The sequence below is a fragment of the Nanorana parkeri genome, unplaced genomic scaffold (assembly GCF_000935625.1).
Source record: "Nanorana parkeri isolate BGI_ZX_2015 unplaced genomic scaffold, ASM93562v1 scaffold2404, whole genome shotgun sequence".
In the NCBI taxonomy this organism is placed as follows: Eukaryota; Metazoa; Chordata; class Amphibia; order Anura; family Dicroglossidae; genus Nanorana; species Nanorana parkeri.
Window position 1 is genome coordinate 43,180 of NW_017308672.1, and position 25,162 is coordinate 68,341.

At 41.6% G+C, this 25,162-nt stretch overlaps 1 protein-coding gene across 1 annotated transcript in view; it reads left to right on the top strand.

Moving 5' to 3' along the window:
• Positions 1 to 9,113: 9,113 nt before the first annotated feature.
• The window catches only part of CNGB3 (cyclic nucleotide gated channel beta 3), a gene marked incomplete at its 3' end in the record, with an annotated part of 97,189 nt that continues 81,140 nt past the window's right edge, over positions 9,114 to 25,162 (top strand). Inside the window, exons 1-4 of the mRNA XM_018573503.1 lie at positions 9,114 to 9,322; positions 14,465 to 14,587; positions 22,041 to 22,133; positions 22,529 to 22,704. Of these exons, the coding sequence (XP_018429005.1) occupies positions 9,114 to 9,322; positions 14,465 to 14,587; positions 22,041 to 22,133; positions 22,529 to 22,704 (601 nt within the window). The remainder of the gene's footprint in view (positions 9,323 to 14,464; positions 14,588 to 22,040; positions 22,134 to 22,528; positions 22,705 to 25,162) is intronic.

The window sequence follows — 25,162 nt, forward strand, 5'->3', positions numbered from 1 at the left end:
CTGGAGATAGAGTCCTGTCATCTCTGCGCACAGATTGCTGCTGAAGCCTGAGAACTAGTTGGAACCACCATCCAAACTGCAGGAGTGCTGAGAATCCATTGGCCACTTTGTTACTGTACTAAGTGAACTTTACAAGCAGGACCTTGGGCCCCATTGCAGGCTAGCCCAATTAAATACCATTGGCCAGTAGATTAGAAACCTGGGTGTATTTGGACTGAGACTTTGCTGTCACAGTTTGTCACCATCTGACAGTTCCTTTAGTCGGTTTAGTATTACATGCAGTTATATTTAGATAGCCGCAGCAACGGTGTGCCTGAATATCTAAAGTGACTCCATTCTATGCATGTCTATTTACTTTTGTGTTTCCTGCTTATGTGCCTATTGAATTAGTGCATTATTTGTCAAGTATAGCTTTTGCAAAACCCCACAAGGTGTGCTGTAGATCCTGTCTGTGCAATTTATCCTGGTATGGGACAGAAGAACCCGTGTATTTCAGCAGCTCCTTCGGGGGTGAGCGATACACTACTTTAAGTGTTAGGAGGTAATTTACTGATAGGGAAGTTTATTAAACTAAGGAACATTTTGGGAGCTTTAGAGTTTTCGTTGCTTCTTGCCTGAAACCCGCAGCTCCCAGCAGCAAGAACTAATATATCAGAGAAAAGTAATATTTAGCAGTAAAACAAAAACAACTATTTTACTGCATCAATAAACTCCGAAGCCTGTATCCACTGAAAAGAGACCGCAATTTTCTTTTAAATAATGTATCTAGTATCGCAGTTTTACCGTGCTCTCGGCACCTGCTAGTTTGGTTGATTGTTTTGTCATTGCACACTTTAAACAATCTAAGGGCAATAGAGCAGGGTAATAGACAGAACAAAAACCAGGTACAGTGACAGTGTGAAAATGAAGTAGACTGAAACATGTAAAATGACCCCTTCCATAACATACTGAAAACTGAGTCAAGTATCTCATTTGCAGCATGGTAATGGACAAGTAGACACAGGGAAGGTAATTGATGCTGTGCATTAATATGTTTGTCACAAAGAGTTTAGCTATGTGCTCAGTCAATAACCGCATAATCATATTTCCCAGCTTTTAGATATGGCCTCATGCTGGAAATTAAATTAGCTCTGTGTGTTAGGTAAATCAGATAGCAGGACGTCATACTCTCAATTGGAAGTAACTGCTTAAAGGAGCCAATCAGATTCATTTACCTTGGCATTACCCCATAATTTTGCCTTTAAGAGGACTCTTACAAAAAAAAGGTGGCAAAGCTAACAAGTAATGTAATACAGATCAAATAATATAGTCAGAAATCAACATTACATAGCTCTGTTCATATAAAAGACATTATTCAATTAGTTGCTATTGCTAAATGCACTTTGCATGTGTGGTCTGTTTCTTAGACTGACCATAATTGGCCTGATTCTTGCTAATTCAACACATGTCTACAAACTGCTAGAAAATCTCTCTGAAAATGGATACCAATGCCTCCTGTTTCAGTAAAAGTAAGTGAAGTGTTAACCATGCAATTGTCCAAGTTACATAAAGGATAGCATGGGCTCCAAGCGGGTTCAAGGACAAGCAGATGCCTCACCACTGATTGTTTTTGATAAGACATCTGCCTGTGTTGATCAGCATATATGGCCGCTCTTACAAATGACTGTTATGCTTTAAATACTCCTATCTTTGTTAGATAGGTGGTAGACCACATTTGCAATATCGGGGCAAAGTAAGGTGATTAGGCAACCCCATTATTGCTTTTAGATCTGATTCTCCAAGAAGTAGTAGAAGGTGGCAAACTTCGTAACCCACTTGCAGAAATGGACACCCATGTCAAGACTCAACTTTAACCTGATCTACCAGATCCCATGTTCACTGTAAATTACATCTGTCAATTATTTTTGCCCCCCAAAAATGGTGCTTTTCTAGAACAGGAGAGGCAAGCATTTGAAGGACAGGTGTAGCATTGTTGGAAAACGTGCCCCTATCATAAGTTAAGCTTGTACAATACGTTTGCAGTTTGCTGTCTTTTCCAGATATACTTACTTATACCTGTAGTCTGAAGCAGTGTCCATGTTATTCCAGCACGTAAACATGGCCATACTGATACCACTGATACTGTGACCTGGTCTTCTTCATCACCAGAGCAGGATGGGTATGCTCTGCTTGAACTTGAAACACAAAGTAAGGAAAGAACTGTGTAGGCAATTTCCCATGCTTGTAGTACTTTTTTCTTTCAGTCAATATACCCTAGGAGAGGGGTAGCCAAAATGTAGTTATACTGTATGACAATGATATGGTCATTAAACTGTGAAATCTTGGGGCAGTGGTAGCTAAACGTCAGCCCTCCGGCTGTGTTGAAACTACAAATCCTATAATGCTTCAGCTTGTGGCTGTCTGAATCTTGCAATGCCTAATAGGATTTGTATATTTACCACAGCTGGAAGGCTGGATCTCGCTACCTCTGCCCAGTTTAATGGCCATATCATTGTCATATAGTATGAGCACACACACTGTGGGGCCTACCTAGCATGTCCATATCATACAAAGCAATATAAAAGCACATGATAATCTGGGTTCTACAAAAGCAAGAAACATGACTAGTTCAAGCATGGCTTACAACAGATGGGCTGTATAGAACTGCAATATTCCCACAAAGACCTTTCCAGCATTTAAAATCTGTTTCCAGTTGATGGCCAGTAATTTCTTCTTCCATGAAGAAAATTAAAGAAAGCTTTCACAGCATACCTTATGCCAATTTGAAAAAGCGGATAGCTTGGATTCTGGCAGCATTATGAATGAGCAGATGTCTCATATTTGAGGTGTCTGCCCATCTATATGGCCACTCTAATACCTATTTTGGTGGAAGCCAGTTAATCTACCATTATGTACAGCGAGGGTCATGGAAAAGCTGTCGTTGGGCTGTAAATAAGTAAAGAGGCAGTAACAGAAATAGTTATCATAAGTTTGCACAATGTTCCAAGGAAATAATAAACTGAGGATGCAGTACAAAGATCAAGCTAAGGTACAATGCTTCCTGGAGTCATATGATTAAACCTATATCATCAAATGTGAATCATTTTATAAGTAGCTTTGTTTTAGCTTTATCAATATTACCAGCAACATAACTGATCGTCATAATACAAATTCAGTATTATCATTAAAACGAATAAAGGAAATTGGCATCTTCTTCTTTCTATTTGCGGCATGGTTTATTATTGTCACTTTCACAGCCTCTTACTTTCTCCAGTAAGCACATTTCCATATTAATGGTCAGGGCGCCAGTGATTTCCGTTGCTGCACCTGACACTGTTCTTGATTGCAGTTTGATTAAGCTACATTAGCTGGAACACAGATCTGCAAGCGAAGCACCACACTCCCATTTCCTCCACACAATGAGATATTTTATTTCCTACTTTGGCAAGATATAGGCCATGCACAACAAATTACACAGCATATATAATTCCAATGGTAATGCTGAAATTTATAGGTATGAAAAATGAAGAATGTGAACTCTTCGAATCTAGTTATTGTAGTATAATAACTGATTTTAATACTTTCACCATCCACCATTACTAAATATCACATTATTGAATCATTCTAGACTAGTGATAATGTTTTACTTACTATTATTACAGTTATTTTTATTACTGTAGTGAGAACTGGTAGATCTCTTGAGAATATAAGTCCTGTTATTGGATAACAACTGTCTCCAGTTTGAGCTGCTGGTGGAGACTACAGGCAAATGTTCCAACGCACATTGCCTAAACATTGTCCGATGCATGGTCAGAGCAATGATGTGCAGCCGACCCTGGAACGAGTGCATGTAAATAGGACATGGCTAAAAGAGACTAATTAAGATCAGCAGTACTACTTCCGGTTCCGGCGCCTATGTGGTAGGCTGCAGGGGTACAGCGCTCCCACTCCGCCGCCGGAATACAGCATTAAAAACCAGCCACTTCGCCCAGTTGTGAGCGGCCCCCTCGCACGGTGACCCGGGGAACAGTGATGGACCGGTACCTGGCGGGATCAAAGAGCCGCTCGTCCTCACTGCCGCGATCGGCAGGCGACATGCGGCCACCCAGGGAGCCCAAGATGGCGGACGGCATCCACACCAGCAGGGACAGGAGCCCATCCCCAGCATCACAGTAGAAAGGCATCATGGCACACTCACAAACTAGCATGTAAAACAACTTGTCTCACCACTAAGGACAATGACAGAGGTTTGGATACACGTCTTCTGCAAAGGATGTGTAAGCCGCACTGCCGCGCCAAGGCACCTCTTATAGTGCGGTCCTAACTCTAAATGCATCCCCAGCATCAGGCACAGAGGGCGAGACTGCTGAAGCAGATGACACAACACACGAGCACATTGCTGCAGTGCAGCCGTAGCTAAACTATTAAGCCCACAATTACATCTGCTGTGGAGGCTGCTATACAGCAGGGGCTGGCTGCAATCAGAAAAGACATCTGTGTTCACTCAAGGTCTCTTAAAGAGGCAGAACACAGAATTTCATCTCTGGAGGATGAACTTGCTGAGGCTCACTCAAAAATAATGCTAGTGGATTCCGTGTCAAGTCTCTACAGGACAAAATAGAAGACCTGGAGAATCGTTCCAGAAGGAACAATTTAAGAATAGTAGGTTTACCAGAAACCTACAAACCACAAACCCTTACCAGCCTATGTTCAGTCCTTATTCCTGATGCATTGGGACTCGCTGCTGAATGTGTGGTGGAACGTGCTCACAGGCTGGGACCGCCACAAACAGAAAGATCTACTCCCAGACCGCTGATTGTTCGTTACCTTAACTATGCGGATAAAACCAGTATCTTGCAACAGTTTAGGTCTCAGCGCTCATTGATAATTGATGGAAACAATTTGTTGATCTTTGCAGATTACTCGGTAGACGTGACGAGAAAACGCAAAGCGTTTAGCAAGGTCTGTACCGCTCTCTACCAAAAACGTATTCGGTTCACCCTGGCGTATCTGGCTACCTTATACTTTGAGACAGCTACGGGCCGCAAATACTCATTCCAAGATCCGAAGGAAGCTGAATCTTTCCTGGATCGACTGGATAGTGATCATGGGTCTCCCTCCAAAATATCTTTACCACCACGCACGCCCCCCCAAAAAAAGGCAATAAGCAACAGAAACAGAGTGGAAACACACCACGCAAACAACGCACTCGCTGAATAACGCAGTAACAATACATGTTCACAAAAAGAAAGTTATAGATTCCTAGGGGCAAATATACCTGTGTGTTTTTCTGTTTTATTCCATAGGTATCGGATGGAGGGGTCATTCCTGTCAATGCGACTACCTGATGGGGATCCTTCAGGCTCATGGGGCCTTGTGCCATGGTTCCTCCTTAGATAGATGTAGTGGCGGAGCGGGAGGTTAATGCGCAAACCCCGATTTGCTCACACTAGGAAGAAACGGTGAAGTCATACTTGTTGATATTCTCTGTTACAGTTTTTTCATGTTTATGTTAATTGAATACATTCTTGTTATGTTGTTACTAGATACTGATCGCTCTAGGGTTCTAACTCGATGTTTGCTGTATCTGGGGTCATGAGCTTGTGATGCGACTCCTAAGATGCCCTTCATACAAAGGTATTGGACAAGTTTATTTGGGTTCCCGGGAGGGACTACATTGATCCACAATCGAAGTATAATACTCACTATTGTCATAGAATACATCCTTCCATTTACACGGGTATCACTAGCTAAACCAATATGAAAGTAGTGTCATGGAACATTAAAGGACTTAGAAGCCCACATTAACGTAACATGGTACTCAGACACTTACAACGTATGGGAACAGATATAGCTTTGCTTCAGGAGACACACTTGAAGGAGGAAGACATGCTGCGTCTTCGCAGACTATGGGTGGGAGAAGTATTTGGATCCCCCTCTGAAGGCAGGAAAGCTGGAGTAGTGATCCTTGTGCACAGACGCCTTAATTGCCAGGTGGACAGGGACACGAATGGTAGGATGCTCACAGTAACTATGCGCTGCCTGGGTAACGTACTAGCTGTCACTAATATTTACATGCATAACTCTCCCACCAAAGCTCATTTTAGTGAATTAACCAAGTGGCTGACTAAACCTAAGACAAGGCTGCACCTAATGGGGGGCGACTTTAATTCAGTGATGAATCCATCCGAGGATAGAAAGAGATTTGACACTCGTTCTACTCAATCTAGGATGAACAGGGGAGACCAGAGGATGGATTTGTCAGTTATGACATCCTCTCTGGGGATGCAAGATGTATGGAGACTAATGCACCCTATAGAGACGGAATACACGCATCTTTCCTCAGTACATAACTGTCTGGCCCAGCTGGACTACCTTTTCGGCTCAAATGCACTACTCCCTATGATCGATCAATCTGAGATACATGATATAGCGATATGTGATCATGCACCGATCTCAGTTTCTATCCGGGTAATGCCCTGGATCCACAATAATGTCATGTGGAGATTCCCCTCCTTTCTGGCCTCTAGTGGGGACTTTGGCCAATTCGTCACTACAGCGTGGGAGGAGTATAGGAAGAATAATTCTGCACATGCTGACTCTCCCGTCCTGTTTTGGGAGGCCGGCAAGGCTTACTTGAGCGGCAGAATTACTTCATATGTATCAGCATACAGGAAGAAAGCCAGGCAGGCATATAAGGAGGCGAGCGCATCTTTGCGGTCAGCTCAGCAGCGACTTAACTTAGCGCCCTCCCCTGCTAATAGGAAAGAATGGGAGGCAGCTAAACGGCAATTTGACCGATGGGCGGATAGGTACGAGAGAAGTAAAATGTCATACACTGACCTCCAATACCACAAATTCGGGAATAAGTCGGGCAAACTCCTGTCCAAACTAGTCAAGGGAAGGTACACACCAATGCATATCTTATCTCTTAAGAACTCACCGAATCAGCTGGAGACTGATCCAGTGAAAGTTAACGGGATTCAAGAGGCATACTATCGCTCCCTTTACAGTGCTGAGGACATAGACATGCCTGCAGCCCACCAGTTCCTGCAACAGATTTATCTCCCTAATCTAACACAAGAACATCTATCCATTTTAAATGGGGATTTATCCAAACAGGAGATAGCTGATGCAATTGCTAATCTTGCTGGGTCAAAAGCCCCAGGTCCAGACGGGCTACCTGGGGAGTTCTACAAAATATTGAAAGATGATATCACAGATACCCTCTCTAACTTCTATGACTCAATGTGGGAGGGCGGGCCCTACTTCCCCACTGGGAAAGAGGCATATATAAAACTAATACCAAAACCTGACAAAGACCCGACACACCCGGGATCATACAGACCGATATTGTTACTTAATGTGGACGCAAAAATACTTTCAAAAATAGTGACACAGAGACTGGCTGATATACTGCTGTCAATGATTGACCCGGCACAGGTGGGTTTTATTAAAGGTAGATCAGCAGTAATGAACATCCGTAGAGTGTTGACGGCACTAGAGGCAGCCAAATCGTACCCCTCCAGGGAGATGGCTATTGTTACCCTGGAAGCGGAAAAAGCTTTTGATAATGTGAACATGGATTGGCTGTTTCTGGTGCTGTCCACTCTCAGATTTTAGGGTAAAGTACTCTCCTTTCTGAAACATATGTATGCTTCACCGGTAGCCAGAATATTAACGGGGAGTGCATTGTCCCCGTCGATAGTACTGCACAAAGGGACACGACAGGAATGCCCACTTTTGCCGCTCCTCTTTAACTTGGCTCTGGAACCTCGAGGTATATGTTGCAAACACCATTGCTAAGTGGTATTAACTTAGGGACTGAAGAGCTCCGCATTGCACTATTCGCAGATGGTATCCTACTATTTACATCGAAACCGGCCAAAGACATAGTGGTTATACAAGATATATTTGCGTACTTTAAAACCTTATCGGGACTTCGCATTGTTTTCAGTAAAAGTGAGGTACTTCCTTTTACTTCGATTGTGGATCGCTCCTGGGAACCCAAATCGACACTCAGAGTGGCATCGCGAGACATTACGTACTTAGGCATTAAGGTGGGGAAACTCCCTTCATCGATATATGGGCTCCATATATCTCCTTTGATAGATAAACTAACCTGCCCAATATTCGCTTGTATAAAATAGCATGCTTGGTACGTCATGCGTTGGATTGGGTGTCTGGTAAATCTAGATTCTCCAATACCTCGCTGGAAGAAGCCTTGGTGCACCCATGGAACATAAAGGCTATTCTGCACTGTAAACTTTCTCTCCTACCAAAGCATATAGCGGGAAATCTATTGATCCGTGACACGGTGGTGGCCTGGAGGGAGGTGCATAGAGGATTGAATTTATCACCTCACCTTTCGGCATACTGCCCGATACAGGGCAATCCCATGTTCCCACAAGGTATGGATTACTTAGTGTTTAATATTTGGCAACGGCAGGGATTGAACATGTGGGCTAAATTGTCCACAGGACCTTCAATGACACCTGTACCCTTCTTGGAACTGATTCAGGACTTTAAAATTCCGAGCACACATTTCCTGCATTTCCTGCAGTCTACGAAAACGTGGCAGAGCATCTCGCGAAACCCTAGGAGCTTTCTGGGGGTATCATTCTTAGACACCATGCTGAAAGATAATGACTACTCTGTCTCAGAGCTGTATCCCCGCCTTCAGGCGTTGTATGTGCGACCGTTGCACACCTCTAATGTCCAGAATTGGGAAAAAGATTTTCCGGATCCTGAAATAGTTGACAACTTACTACGAGGATACAACAAGATTAAACATATAGTGATCAACGAAGTCTGGAGGGAGAGCCAATTCAAAATTCTGCGCAGGGCATACGTCCCGTATTTCAAACCGCAGAACACTTCCTCAGAATCTTTGATATCTAGATGTCCAAAATGTGGAGATATACGACCATCACTGGCACACTGCCTATGGAATTGTGACACAATATGCAAGTTCTGGCAGGCACTGGCCTCCTTTATTACGGATGTTACAAAGTGGACCCCCCTTTTGAACCCCTCCTTTATGTTTTTAGTGCACCACAGGGAATGGAAACAATGCAAACAGGGCAAAAGGGTAGGGACTTGATTTCTGTCTACTAGCGGCCAGGCGCTGCGTGATGCGTAGATGGAACGCGAATACTCCTCCAACGGTGCAGGAAGTAGTGAAGGAATTACATGTGCTCTTCCAGTGTGAACGACTGGAGGCGGAACTACAGCCAAACGTGAGGTCTGAGGAATTTTACAAGAGATGGGAAGCTTTCATCAATGCCACTCTCACACCGACTGAAATTAACCAGATTATGACACCTTTCCAATATACAAAATGGTACTTGATGGCCCGTTACCCAGCGAGGGGAGTTTGTCTTTGATAATTTGATTTTATGTCTCTATTACTTTGTACTGCCTTATGCTGGCTTGCCTTATTTTGTGGAAAAGCTAATAAAATATTTGTTTAAAAAAAAAAGATCAGCAGTACTGACATGCATAAAAGTATGGAAAGAGGTGAAAACAACATTTTATGGAAAACGGCAGTTGTTTATGATACACAGCTCTCAAACATGCCAAATGCCATTAGATATGTTTACCTAAAAGGGTCAGTTCGCCCAGAGATAATATTTTAGTCTTAGGTGGATCCTGTTGTGCTGAGTCAGCCCCTGGCTTCTTATTTGTCTCGGATACACTAATAGCAAGATCTCTCAACATCTACCCCCAAATCCTGATGACTGCAGGAAATATAGCGACTTTTTAAGGAGAAACGTAGCCTGAGGAAGTTTTGGAAGAAAGCAACAGCAGAAGAAAGGGGGGCATCAACATTATTCAAAAAATACGTTAAACAGAGGCTCTCTTATAGCTGTACAATGCAGAAAATTCAAGGAAACAATGCAAAAAAGAAGTGTAGCACCCTCTGCTATGTTGTTACTAAAGTTAGTGTTTATATCTAGACTGTGGTCAGTCTGGATGCTGATTATTCTGAGTTCTGCAGGCTTTCCCAAAGTCTGGTGGATTGAATAATTCAACCTGTTGCTGGGTTGGAGCCTCAGCATACAGTGTGGGAGGATCATTCCTCAAATTATTAATATAAATCTTACTCTGACCAATCTATGAGCAGGCTAACTCAGAGGTATGACTGAAGGAAGGTGATAAATATTTGGGAACACCTTTCCAGAACTCTCTCTCCTCTCGAGCTTCTTCATGGGAAGAGGTCTGTTTGTTGCAAGATGGCTGACCTAGGCCTCAGCATGTGGCAGGTGCTGGGGGCTCACAGGCCTAAAGTGCTACTGGAAAGAGACCTGAAAAAAGCTGGGCTGGAGGAAGGATCTGTTAACTGAGGAGTGTCACAGAGGAGCTTTTGAGAGCTGCCGTCTGGACCGTGAAAGAGATTCCTCGCCCTAGAAGAGAAGCCAGTTGGTGCCCTACAAGTACTGTGACTGCGCTCTCAGGGTCATAGACTGTTCCTGGCTGTTCTCTGGTGCTATTTTTGGTCACTCTCATAGGACCTGTTGCTACCAGTTACTACTGCTGTTGCTAATATTGAACACACTGTCCTCCATTTTTGTTATTTGGGTATCCTGCAATCCTAACCCTCTCTTCTAGTTATTACTGAGAAATAAATACTAAAAAGACCCTATTACATGAATCTGTTCTATCCTAGAAGTGTTGGTGTTACTGAAGCTGAGAAAAGAAGCCGGTGGTTGCAAAACAGGTAGGAGAACCTAAGTTATATCCAGCGGCTCCTACTGGGGTGAGCGCTACAGGAGGAAAAAGCTAATTTCTACAAAGATACCTTTAAATTTGTGGAAAATATTTTCATTAAAGAGAAAAGTGGATCCTTGAAAGCGTCAAAAGAGGAGGCTGAAAAACATCTCAGAACCATCCACACTGATGAGCGAAAAGAAGGACTGATACTTGTTCCAGTTGACTTCTTACCAATTTCATTCCCAAAACATCAGTTCTCCCAAGCTGAGTGAGATAAATAGAAAAAAAGTTATTCCTAAAGCCAGGTAAAGTGGGGGACGTACTGAACTTTTTGAATAAAGAAGGCAAGATCCTTTTCCATGATGTAGTTCGAGATGAGGGGGAAGAGAAAATAATACAAAGTGAACCTCGAGCAGTTTGATACACTTTGCTTGAGAATCACTTTTTATTATTTTCTCTTCCCCCTCATCTCGAACTACATCAACATCATCAGGAAGGCACCACCATTAATTGCGGTCAATTATGGGTGAAAGCCACCATTCCATGCCGTTTCATTGTCTGGCCCACTGACTTGCTTACCCACCATTGCACATTTGGTTGTGGCGCTTCCCCCTGTCTTTTTTGTTTTCCTGTAGTTACTTGGTAAAGACTTTGATCTTTTTTTTACATATAGGCACCACATTGGCCTTGCTCTAGTCCATTGGTACCAAGCCACTCAATAAGAGTCTCTAAAAATTACAAACAATACCTTCATGATAACAGAGCTCAACTCCCAAAGGACATGAAGGTATAAGCCATCTGAGCCAGGCAGCCAATGGACTAACTGGGAGAGCCAGGAAAAGAGGAAACTCCGCTAGTGTGACATCTGGGAGATGAGGGATCTTAGCTAAGTCATCAGGACCGCTCATGATCTCCCACCCTTACCCTAGAATGTGAATCAATGGCAAGGAGAAGATCCTGCTTGCTCTCTTTGTTAAGCTCTTAGATCACTAAGGCACATTCTAACAAGATGCTCTGCAAGCCTCAGCCAACAGCATTACAATTAAAGGGATAACCAAGTTCTCAGACGTCAGTTTTGGAACAGAGATGAACCACCACAAAGACTTTTCCGCAAACATTAGCAGGGAATTTCTATATCACAAGATGTGCGCCAGCAGGCAAACCTCCAGAGCATCAAAATGGAGCTTGGAAATGGAAAATGGATGTGGACCTGTAGAAAAAAATTGTGTTTGACCCAGATATTGTGACTACAACACTCCACCCAGACATGGCCCTATGGTCCACAAAAACCAAGATGGCATATGTTGTAGAACTGACAGTACCATTGGATGATGGTGTTGAAAAAGCTTAGGAAAGAAAAAAGAACAGGTATTCAGAACTGAAAACTGAAGCTGCCCAGAATGGCTGAAGGATCAAGATTTTCCCTGTAGATGTGGAATGCAGGACTTTTGTCGCTACATCTCAGTGAGGGGTCGCTCCCTCCAACAAGCAATTAATTCCTTATCAAATGCAGCAGAAAAAAAATAGCAATTGGACTTTAATTAAAAGGAAGACAAAAACGGGATTGCAAGTTGACACAGGAGGGTGTGGACCTGAGGGGGGTGTGCCTGGGACACCAGGTACCAACACTGAGACCTCTGGAGACATCGTGGACCCATCAACAAAACATCAAAGAAGGAAAGTGCCCACTTGATAGCCCCCATCACTTGATAACCCTCTCGCCTTTTCACCACTAAAATTTTAACATCAAGAGTGCAGACTTATCTAGGGATTGAAACATCATGTCCTATTAGCTCAACTGTCAGTCTCTTTTGTGCCACAAGTGAGAGCCACTTCCTGGAAGTGCAAGCTGCACTTCATCTCCACAATTAGTAGCTCAAGCTCTGCCCTCTACAACAGGTTTACAGATCCCTGCATCTGCATGCCTGGCAGTCAAGTGCAGTAGTTTGCAAAATTCTGAGATATTTATTATAGTAGATGCAACATATTTTTACTCTAAACAATTGCATAATTATTCTGTCTCAGTGCTACTTTAGAAGCTGAGGAAGACATTTACAACTCATGCAGTAACCTTGTAATAAATGTATCTCGCAATTGGTCTCACTGCCTCTGTTTAGCATTGCTTTGCATTGCTAAACGAGAATTGTGGCAAAGAGGTACTTTGCCACTCTATCTCAGGGTGGCACAATTTGTGCTCCCCCTTGACTGGGGGACTACATTTATTTTTTTCACCTTGGGTGCTCAAAGACCTCGTCCTGACACGTCCTGAGTGCAGAGCTTTTTGTGCTGACATTTCTCAATGAGATGCTGCTTTCACCCAGTTCTTTAGTGCATAGTTATGTGTTTCTTCATGCATGTAGTACCCAAATGGCTGGTACTTTTTCAGCAGCTAATACGCTGCAGGAAAGGGCTGCAGACCACAGCGGTGCTTTTGGCAGTAGATACGTTGAGAAAAGGTTCACACTGCAGAGCTCTTTCAATTTGCTGCCTATTCAAGTGTTCGGGTATTGTTCTGGCACTACCCAATTTCTACCAAACACATACCTGAAATCTATATTTTGAATATTCTGGGAATACCTGGGAATTTGGGGATGGGAGAGGGGGTTTGGGAAAGGTGAGGTTGGGAAGAAACTGCAGTGTGGTACTGTAATAAAAAAGAAGCACACCAACTATATTATCAAACTTTTGTGCCACTGGCCAATTTATATGAACTTGAGGGCTTAAAGAAGAACTCCAGAAAACTTTTTTTTTTATTAACCATTGCACCCACTATTTTTCAAAGAGAATAAATTCCCATAGCTTTTAGATCAGATGTGACTGGCTGCCACTCCCACCAGTCAATTTATGCCTGTTATGACTAGTTTAAGAAATCAGGTGTTGCATCCACAACTACCTAATAAAGCTACCATTTTCCTAGTTAGAATAATGAATCAGATTGGTGTGCTGCTGCAGCTATGTTAAAGCCAAGCAGTAATCTAAAAGTTAAAAAAATGCATAGCACTTACTCCCCAGGGAGTTGCTACTTTGATGGGTCCTCCTGCCTCTCCCAGTGGTGATCCATCCTTAATGAGACCTGGCAACTTACAGATACATCAGTAATGATAAAGTGGGCTTTATTGAAGCTAGAAAAAGCCCTGAAAAGGATGTACAGATTTACCAAATTTGATGCATAAACAGCTGGTCAAAGGCCTCCCACCACTATGATGCAGTGTGGATGCAAACAGTCTCACAGATGCAGCACAGGTCACTTCTCCCTGAACTCTTCACACTTCTCTGGGAGCCAGGTGACAGGTTGTCTGCAATGCTCTGGGTCTCCCCTCTCAAGCCTATGCCTGCAGCTGCTGTGCACTTGGTCCTTTCTTCTCTACTGGCCAGCTCTGTCTTCCCTGTTTTACACACAGCATACAGAGATCCCTGTAGCCTAGCAGTCTGTCCCCAGCTCTTGGTCTCTGCTATTCTCCCTCAGCAATCATCACACACACTTTGAAAAAAACAAAAACTTTTTCTAATGCATGTTGTTTGACAATGCTATCACCAAAGGCATATAAGACATATGCCCAGTGATAGTACAGACTAAGAGGTGACTTTTTCCAGCATATTTACTTCCATCATGGTAGGATCAAAAAGTAATAATATATTTTGAGTAAAGGTAAGGTCTAGTTCCACGCAGGGGCCGTTGGTCTACAAATGGTATACATCTAAGCTCCAGTAACGCAAATACAGGCTTTCTTGACAGTTATCTTTCAAACTCTTTTCATTTCTGTTTTTTAAGGGCAGTGGTGGAAACCAGGGCCAACCTTAGCGTTCTCTTCAGGGTTCCATTGGTTATCAGCTGTATGAAGGGGATTCTACATGCCCAGAAGAAATTCAAACTAGGTGGTACCCATACAAAGAGGTATATACATTTTATTATTTTGATATTCACTGTGAGACTAAATACTTTTTGGAAAAATAGAACTAACTTGTTCAAACTGTGGATCGTCCTCAATATTACTACAGGGAAAACCATTCTTAGGTTTACCCTGTTATGAGAAAGCATCAGCTCATTAGTCTTCAATGTAGAGACTGATGAATTCTTACAAGGTTGATCCTAAAATGCAGTGGGATTCCATACAGTATATTTGAACCACAGTGTTTGATGACACCCAAAGCTGTTGGCATGGCATGGCATGACTTGCAAAGATGCAAAGCTTGACAGGTAGCAAAATTCACATTTTAGCAACTGCCTATCATTTTATCATAGTATACAGTATATTATACTATATTATGTAGTAAATTATATTACATTATTTTCAACTGGTAGAACTCCATGACTCTCTACATATGCCTCCCCAATATCATAAAATCCATGACTGGTGCATACTTAAAGCCCAACTCCACTTTAAAACTTTTAAATTTCTTTTGGATAAAGTATGGAAGGGTTAGTGGGGAAGGTTTAGTATACCTGACAGTCTTTTTATTGTTGTCTGTGTCTTCCTGTGCTAATGGCAACCACTTCCAACTTTTCTTTTCCATCTGTCATAGGGAAAAGAAGAGAGGAAAATCTTCCCAGGAGAGCAGCTCCTGTCAGCTCTGGCTTCCTTCGGCCAGAGCTCTGACAGTTCAGAGTGCAGAGCAGACAGCGTGTGCTTGCGCACACCGGCCCGTACGGCATTCGTCTTCCGACCACGCCACCAACCCGTCCAAAAATCATACGTTTTTCGGCAGGTTTTCCAGCGTGCTCGGAAGATGAAAGACGTGCGACCTTACAGTAGAAGCGGTTGCACCCTGCTCATACACCTGCCGATTATCTTACGATCACCCACAACTATCGTACGATAATCGGCAGGTGTATGGGCACCTTTAGTGTATGTGTATATTAGGCCCCATTCACACTTATGGTATATTTCAGGTGTGATTAGAGATTCCTGTGTCAGGAACTTGCATTTTCCTGCAGCAGGAATCCCTAATCTGCCATTTACAAGCGGCAACTATCATAAGATAAGAATTATCATAAGATTATTTAAGAGGGTGTGTGTAGGGGCGGAGCCAAGGCCGAGGCAGGGTAAGGGTTAGGTGGGGCAACTGGTGGCTAGTAACTCTTAAGGCCTGGCTAGTAGTTCAGGACTTGAAATTTTGAGAAATATAATCAATTTATTAGATATCTGTTTCCTTACATTTTATCTCTTTACATATTTTTTCTAGTAGATTTCACTTAACAAATCCAGAATTTAAAAATGTATTTTGTTTTGTGGACAAAACTCCCCTTATCTGTCTCTGGGGGATTGGTATTTGAATATGAGCTTCCTTTAGATATTCTTACTCTTAATGTTTCAATCAATGATGCAAACATTATTATAACAAAAATACCCAAGTTACAGTCACTTTCTTGCATCAGTTACTGATAAATATTAATATGAGTTAAATAAATATTTGTAGCCATTGTTTAAAAAGAACAAAGCCATTGGGTATCAAAAAAAGCAGAAGCTTGATGCAGTGAAACACATTTACTGTCCATCGGACATTAGAAGAAAGAGTGTTTGAAATGAAAAATTAATTGGTACTTTTGTTGCGCTCCCTTTTCTCTTTCAATGTGTCTGGTGTAAAATTTGTAATTAACTTTTCAATCATTTTCTCATTTATTCTGGTACCTGGGATTGCATTTAATGTGCAGAAAATAGAGCTATATTTTCCCTAAGAGAGTTAAGGAAAAGAGATTAGAGGCTTCATCCTGTAGTGACGGATCCTCGGCACTAAGCAGCCATTTCACTCCTCACAAAGAATTTAATACAAAGAAAAGGATTCCTTTGTAATGTGACCATCTCAATAAGTGGAATTGACTTTCAGCACTTCAGAGGAATCACTGCCACGGCTTTTTCTGTTACAATTTTCCTATTTTTTCAAATGTAAAACATGATTAACTGCTTGAAAATTAAAGTGAATACTAGTGTGTATTGCTTATAATTAACATTTTCCTAAATACTTCACAATTTAATATAATAGAGGTCTTTACATAGATAAAAAAGAAGAAAAGAAACGGATGATATGCATAGCACACATTAGTATTGTGCAAGGTAGGGGGGGGATTATTATTTTTTTTTAAAGGGGCTTAAATGGCAACATGAAGCATTACTATAATCTCAGTTGTCATTTTGCCAACTCTTTTGCGATCTATTAGAATAGAAAGGACATTGGGACTTTTCAGATACTACCAATTGATATATAACACGTACAACAGAACTTGTTTAAAAATGTCACTTTTATTATCCAAATTTACATGGGAAGGTAGGGCTGTATGCCTCCCCAACAGTATCAACTTACATTTTACATTCAATGCTTTTCAAAATCAGTACTTGCACAAAGAAATACCCTCAACTATTACTTTGTAATGTGCAAATATCATTTCACTTAAATAACTGCTAATTATAACAATTGGCAGGGGTGGCATTTAAAATGCTGTATGTTCTCCAAATCGATGGATCTGCTTTGTCAGTTAACTTGGAATGTGTATATATATATATATAATATGCAAGGGATGCCTACAATTATACGTGTATCTTAGTGCAGACTTCTGGAAAAATCATTCAGCCAATCACAGAAGCAGGAAGTGACATTTCCGGGGGAGTTCTGTACACCAACTGTGTAGGGAATGTCTCCAGGACTACATATTGCATTGAATTTTTTGACAGATTTAGAACATTACAGCAGCTACAGTTTTAAATGGAAAGGTAATTTTTAATAACATTATATTACAAAATGGCTTGTGCAACAAGTATATATGCTATGTTCATTTTTTAAAGTTTTTTTCATTTTTATATTTTTAAAGTGGAGTAACCCTAAAGTATGACAAGCCTGCCTTAGGCAGTTTTCCCATAAAGGTTGTTTTTCTATATACCGCATATACCGGTTGTGTGGCTGAATGCAAAATAGAACTTAGAGAAGTTCTCCCTGTGCTTTTCATTATCATGTTTATCTTTTGTTCTGTTCATTTAGTTCATTCACTTTCTCTCCCCTAATCTCAAATAATAATAAAAAATGTGCCTTATCTGATGGATGCACTGAACCAATTTACAAGTTACGGCAGGAAAAAAAAAAGTTATTCACACCGGAGGTTTCCTGTTCTTGTGCTGTTTGTTTTGGAGTGAGTAGTTAGCTATGAAAATGTGCCAGTGCACCTTGGAGTATTGTTCTATTTTTTACTGATCACTGAATTATGTATGAGATTAGAACAAGTGTCTTTTCTGATCATACAAGTGCCTGCGAGTTTTATTAGAAAATGATTCCCATGCTATCATGTACTCCAAACATTTTCCTAAAGGAGGATCTTGTTCTAGATGGAGAGCGATTCTGCATTTAATCTCCTTTACAAGGCATATGGTGTTTTCATTCATTTTTATACCAGCTCTTCAGATCACGTTAGGGCACTTACAAGTGCATTTAATGTCATTCCTTCACCCTAGCATACTTAAGTGTATGATAAATTAATCTGCCACCACTACAGTCAGCAATATATGACAGAAAATACCAATGACTTGCAGTCAATGTAAGAAGTAGATCTATGTTTAAAAAGACTATTCATGTTTCATTAATAATATTAAATCTTAGTGAGTATGAGTGAGAAAATACATTTATATCAAGATAAAGTTTTGTCTTAGTTTTCCTTCATATTTAGTAAAGTAAAGTTTTATTGTTCGGTTTACTTTTTGGATCGCACACGTTTCATTTTTTTACTTCATTGTTAAATATGTAATTGTTTTGTTTTTGTTTTTTTATTACTTTTTCTTTCTTCTTTGTTCAATGTATTTGTTGCTTTATGTTATTTTTCTTTTTTTTAGAGGTGCACTGAAATGGAAATTTTAAAACCGAAATAAAAACAAATGTCAGGCCGAAAACCGATACCGAAAATGTTTTTTATTTTTTCAAATTCTTTTAATATTTCCCTTTTAAAATAGAAAAAGAGATTGAGAACACAAAGTCCTCAATATCTTTTTCTGTGTCCCCTGTTATCACTGATCACTGAGTGTGCGTACATTGCTTTTCTCTCTGACACGCTGTCACAGGAGGCTGATCGAGCGGTGTAGGGAGGAAAGCCCAGCCTCCTGTGACAGTGCTGTCTCCGCCCCCACACCGCTCTGCCGGACTGTGATTGTCGGCAGAGCAGTTTGGGAGGAGACGCAGGCCGCTCAGAGCGCTCTCCACCGCAGCGCTCGGCTGGCTGTTACTTTCTCTTCTCCCCGCTGGGACATAGAGCAGCACCCAGCGCGAGGAAAGAAATCAGGGATGCGCCGATGTATCGGCAGGAAAATTGCACTTTCGGTAATAATGCCAAAAGTCCCATTTTCGGCCAATATGTTTCGGCGGCCGATAACCCTACTTTTTTTTTTAACTATACTACGCCATCTTGAGGGCAGCCCTTACTACATCCACACATGCACAAACCAAACTGCACAGAATAACATAAACTAGGTGCACTTCTGATAGTCAGTAAGATCACTCTGCTGCTTCCTGGTTTAACCACTCCGCTTTACTGCTTTCTCCTAAGTAAGCTTTCTACTCACTGGTCCTAGGGGTTATAGTGTTGCACTGTTCAATAAGGAGGCCGGTGGGGCACAGGTGACACAGTAAGCTGAGCTGGACCAGGAACACGAATTGTTTAGGGCCCCTTCACACCTATAGACACATGCTGCTTGATGTATTGATGCATGTTGTTGTACCTGTGCCTATTTATTTCCATTGGGTCATCAATCTTTATGCACCAAAGACATACCTGACCTTTTTTTTCAGTGCAAAAAAACACTGTGCATGCGACTTCAGATTTATGTTGTGTGGTGTATTGAGGGTCATGTGCATTTCTTCTGCTTAGAAACATGTTGGGGTCCCATTAGAAATTAGTCGGAGCACCCCAAAATGTGTCCAATGCATGTCAAAGCACATTACAACACACACACATAGGTGTCAAGAAGGGCTAAATTAGAAATCACATGTTCCACCTACCTGGCTGTGCAGTGTGGAAAATATGTGGAAATCACAAGATTGACTTTACAGAGATACAAAGCATATGGCAGGTAAAACATTAAACATATAGGTATGTAAACTGTGCCTTTAGCTGTTTGCCCAGTGTTCACCCTTTAAAGAATGCTCCTCTATTGTTTTCCATGCAAATGAAGTAGAATAGATGTCACCACTCCAAGCCCTCATCCACTTCTTCCACCACTGGAAATCTGGGTTCTGGTGAGAGAGCTCAGGCATGCTCACAATTTTAGCAAGAAAACAGGAAACTGCATACCGCTACGGTCAGACCTTGAAAGACTTCGTGAGATCCGGACATGTCTCACTGTAGACACACCGGGGGACCTCTCTCTAATGCACTGATCATGCTTGCATTGGGTGAAACACATAGAGAAACAGTCTCAGGTGGGGCTGCAGTGAGAAATGTTTGGTTAAAGTTTTTCAAGGACTTATCGGTGTTCAGCTTCCTATTTCCTTGCCAAGGAAAGGAAGGTTACTGTCAGTGACTGGTTAACATGGTATACTTTATCAGAGATCCAGCACAACTACTTGTTGTTAAGGAACAACAGAAAGCATACAAAAATAAAAGATATTAATAAATCACACAAAACATAGGGGGGGAAATGAAAAATGCATTTTTACTATTTACCCATTAATTAATTACTTATAATACTGCAGTGATGTTGTTTTTTTAGGACAAGCAAGATTTTCTTTAGGGAGTGATACCTTCCCATAGCTATTTAATGTTGTATGCCTTTTATGCAATATAATAAAAAAAGAAACAGAAAATATGAACTGTTTTGAGCTGTGAAATTTTATCCCTTCCCAAGTTTGTCCAAAACAAAAAAATACAGTTTGGCAGTAGCTGGGCTTTAAAGTAGAATGTGAAATAAAAATAAAAAAGCAACTTTGACTGCAGTGCTCACTTTCTCCCCAACACTGCCCTGCATAAAGAGTCTACTCTGCAGCCAGACACAGGTTCCTTTCTGGGTCAAATGATGACTAGCTAGCATTATTCAAGCCACTTCTTGGGAGCACAGGCTGTCAGGGATACGCCCCCAGCATCACCACGTCAGCCTGGGATCACACTATAATAGAGCAGAAGGTAGCACTGCATAACGTCGGCATTGGTTTCTGCAGTATTGAAGACCGCCCATTACCGGCATCGAAACAGGAGGGAAAAGACCCTCTGAACATCACCTGACCGGCTATATAACATCTGGATATGTATAAGGAGAATTTTTTAAAAAGTAGGTGCAATAAGAGGGTGTAGTGGAAAATGAGGTGGACAGGTGCTTTAAACATCTGTATACAATGTTAAATATTTCAGTTTTTGTGCAGGTGTAGGTAATTTTCCAAGAATTATTTGTGAATTATATTGTTTTGTCATTGTGACCTTTTATGTCCTTGAGCAAACTGGTAACTTGGCCGTGGGGGGATGGCCTGTGATCTCACAGAATGGAAGCCAACCTGCAGCTTTTCTATGACTGTGATTTCTATCAACCTGAACAGGCATCATGTCTTTAGAGCATTTAGAATGCTGTTATTATTCAGCATGTATATAGTCCTTCAGAGTGGCCGTATTTCTTTTCAGCTCCTGTACAGAGCATGTCCCTCTTTTATTGTAAAGCTATAACAATGACAGACATCTAGTCACAGCCAATTCGTCAGATATTCACAAAGGGAACAATTGCCGTTCACTATGATTTGTAACTGGTAAAATGACAAGCTGGAGGAGGAAATGCGGTGCACAACATTTAAATGGAAAATGGTGTGGTAACATCTGTGCATCTGTTATATATGGTTATTATCACATTATTTTATCCCATGCTGGCATTCATAGTGACCATTATTCACAATGTACTTTTTATAAGAGTATAGTGTTACTGAGTTCAGTATACAAACAAAATAAATTACCTTTTCAACTGTGCCTGAGCAGGTCTTTGAAATATCATTGTTACCTATACAACGTATTCACATTTTATCCACTGACAATGGTGTATAAGTACAATTGTCTGTTATATATAGCTTACTTTGGTATTGTATAGAAATAAGTTTCCATATCTATACATGTAAAAACCTGGTTAGCAATGGAAAAGGCTTTCAAGGTCAGGCTTGAAGGGCCATTAGGATGAAATATAGGAGAATCATAGAACACATAAGCATTAATATGCACAACGTAGACTAACCAGTTTTGAGACCACACCTGCATCATGGTATTAACAACTATCCAGTTCCCCCAGTGGATTCTTTAAGTAATGTTGTCAAAGTCTAGGTCACAATTTCTGCAGACATTTTTGGCATAATCCAATGATAACACCATAAGACCGGAGATCTCCTACCTCATCTTCTTCTTGAAGTTCTCAGTCATACCTCATCTTCTTCTTGGAGATCTCAGCCATCACTCTATGTTCTTCTGCACCAGAGGAAGAGGAACATCCGCCTCTCTCAGTGTAGCCACTTTACAAATTGCAATGATAGTCTGACACTGTCATCTGAACCTCTTCCATTCCTCCAATGTCATTTACATTGCTGCCCATGTGCATATGTACTTTTACTTGTTGGCTGGATTCAGACATTTCTCTTCTTGCTGTAGAACTTTGATAATGACATTGATTATGCAAAGCAAATGTAAATATAAACATAATCTATTCAATAGTTAGCAGCTTGCTGAAAAAAATATACTTTCTTCCTTCATGTTTTAGACAGTGTTTTTGTTACAGCTATAATTTCCTCATCAGACTATAATATGTTTTTATATACTGGTAACGTCTACCTAATTCTCAAACCTTTACGTACCATTTTTGCATATTTTATGAGCACTGTAACTATATTTTTGATTCAACAGCGGCTTGAGACAAGAAGAGTCCATCATAAACAGTGAACATGCTGAAGCCCAAATTCATGAGCTCATTAGACGCATGCGGGAGAGAACCAGCCATTACAAGGAGAAGCTGTCTGATGCAGATGTCTCGTCAGCTGAAGGAAGCCCCACCACAAGTAATTTTACAAGTCTAGACAGGGGTCTACCTGTCTAGCAACCTTGCCATTTTTGCAACCATGAGACACCCGGGTGCCAATGAACAATTGCGCACCATAGTGTTAGTAAAATGTCAAATTTTACACTCATAGTTGTAGTGCTAATAGTAAGTTAAATACACTAATTATTTTAATGTGTTTACCTTGCCATTAGAAGCACAACTATGGGGTCTATTCACAAAGCTGCCGAGGGCAGCCGAGTGAATGACCGATCAGAAGTGAAGTGAGCCGAACACTGTTCGGCTATTCACTTCAGGCTGGTACGGCTGATTTCAGCCGTACATCGGCTGAAATCAGCCGTACATCGGCCTGCTTCGTGTGGCTTCGAATCAGCCGAACATGCTCAGCATGTTCGGCTGACCCAAAGTGCAGAAGGAGTTCGACTCAGCCAATCCAACATCTGGATCGGCTGAGCCGAACCCCAAGTGGGAAAAAAAACTGAATATCTGGCACACACACAAAACATGTTCATATTTACATGTACTAAAAAATAAACTGGACTTACAGTGTTAGTGTGGTCCCAGTGCCTGTATTTCATGGCTCAGTTGTGCTATGCCTGGCCTATTTAATGTTACTTTAGTTGACCTCAGACCAGCACCAATACATAGCAGACCTCAGCCCAGCACCAATGCACACTTTGCAGGGCAGAACTCAGACCAAAACCAATACATGGCAGACCTCAGACCAGCACCAATACATGGCAGACCACAGACCAGCACCAATACATGGCAGGCCTCAGACCACCATCAATACATGGCAGACCTCAGACCAGAACCAATATGTGGCAGACCTCAGACCACCTCTAATACATGGCAGACCTCAGACCAGAACCAATACATGGCAGACCTCAGACCAGTACCAATACATGGCAGACCTCAGAACAGCACCAATACATGGCGGACCTCAGACCAGCACCAATACATGGCAGACCTCAGACCAGCCCCAATACATGGCCGGCCTCAGACCACCATCAATACATGGCAGACCTCAGACCATCACTAATACACAGCAGACATCAGAACAGCACCAATACACGATGGACCTCAAACCAGAACCAATCCACACACTTCACACTGGAGAAGAGATAACAGTTTCTAATTGCTCATGCTTGGAAAAAAACAGTATTGTAGCAGCAGGCTCATCTACTCAAATAGACCAGTGCTTTTGTGTAGACCCATACAAATGCACAGCAATATTATCAGCCACAAATAGCATTGATTTTATTCCTGTCCTATATATTGGGGCAAGAAAGAAATCAAAGCTATTTGTGGGTCAAAGTACTGATGTGCATTTGTGGAGACCTGCGTGTGTGCAGGTGTGAAGGGCATGTAGAAAATACACTAAAACTCACGGGCGATCCTTCCGATCCTGTTGGGCATGCAAATCCTCCTGTGGGGCATGGAGCAGTAAAATCCACCAATGAGGCAGTAAAATCCTCCTATTGTGCGTGAGAAAGTAAAATCTGCTGGTCGGGTGGGGAATAACAGTATGTGACCGGGCCTCCTGCTTCTGTTAAGCGGGTGGGCTGGCAAGCACATGAGGGCTTTACTAATAGACCACTGCAAAAAGAAATAACCCATAACATCCTGTCAGAATTCAGATTGCCAAATAAATGATTGGTTACTATGAGTTGCTGCATTTTCAAATTATTTGCGTCCAGAGCTGAAACATTCTTCTTCAGTTTTAGATACAGTAAGGATGGCTTAATCCCCCTGTTAAGTTTTAATCACTGTCTGTGTGCCCATTGGGGACATTCACCTTATCTATTTGTCCCATTAAGCACTGCCATTCAGACTGAAAATGAGGGAAAATCCAAAATTTGAAGTTGTCACTGGAACATAAGTAAAGGGGGAAATCTTTAAATGAGGAGCTTGTACTGGTGACAACTGTCTAAGAGAGGATTTTACTAAGCATTTTTATTCAGAGGTGGTAAGCTACCAGATAGATATTTTCATACAAGGTCACCTTTAATCTCTAGCAATCTTCATAGTGTGGATTGGACACAATGCAGTTTAATTACATAATTGTTTGAAATATTTATATTTGAGCCGTATTTTCCTATGCAAAATCTATACTGATGACCTATAAGGTTCACTCCTATCTGACTAGTACAAACTACAGTCCCAGACCCAGCATATGGTACAGACTCACTGGAAAATATACAACACATTCACATCTCCTGTATTTCCCATTGAAAGCATTGTACAAAAGAGATTTATTGGTACCCCACAAATAGTAAACAATAAAAGCCTGTTTTACTACAACCCTGTGCAACAGTGGCGTAACAACCGGGGGGCGGGGGGTTTGCCCCGGGCGCATAGATGACGGGGGGCGCCTGCCGCGAGCCGGGCCGACTGTCACCAGAACAAGGCAGCAGGCATCAGGCTCCGTTATGGCAGATTATGCAGCCGAGGCTCCAGCACGGCCGCATAACCTGCCATAA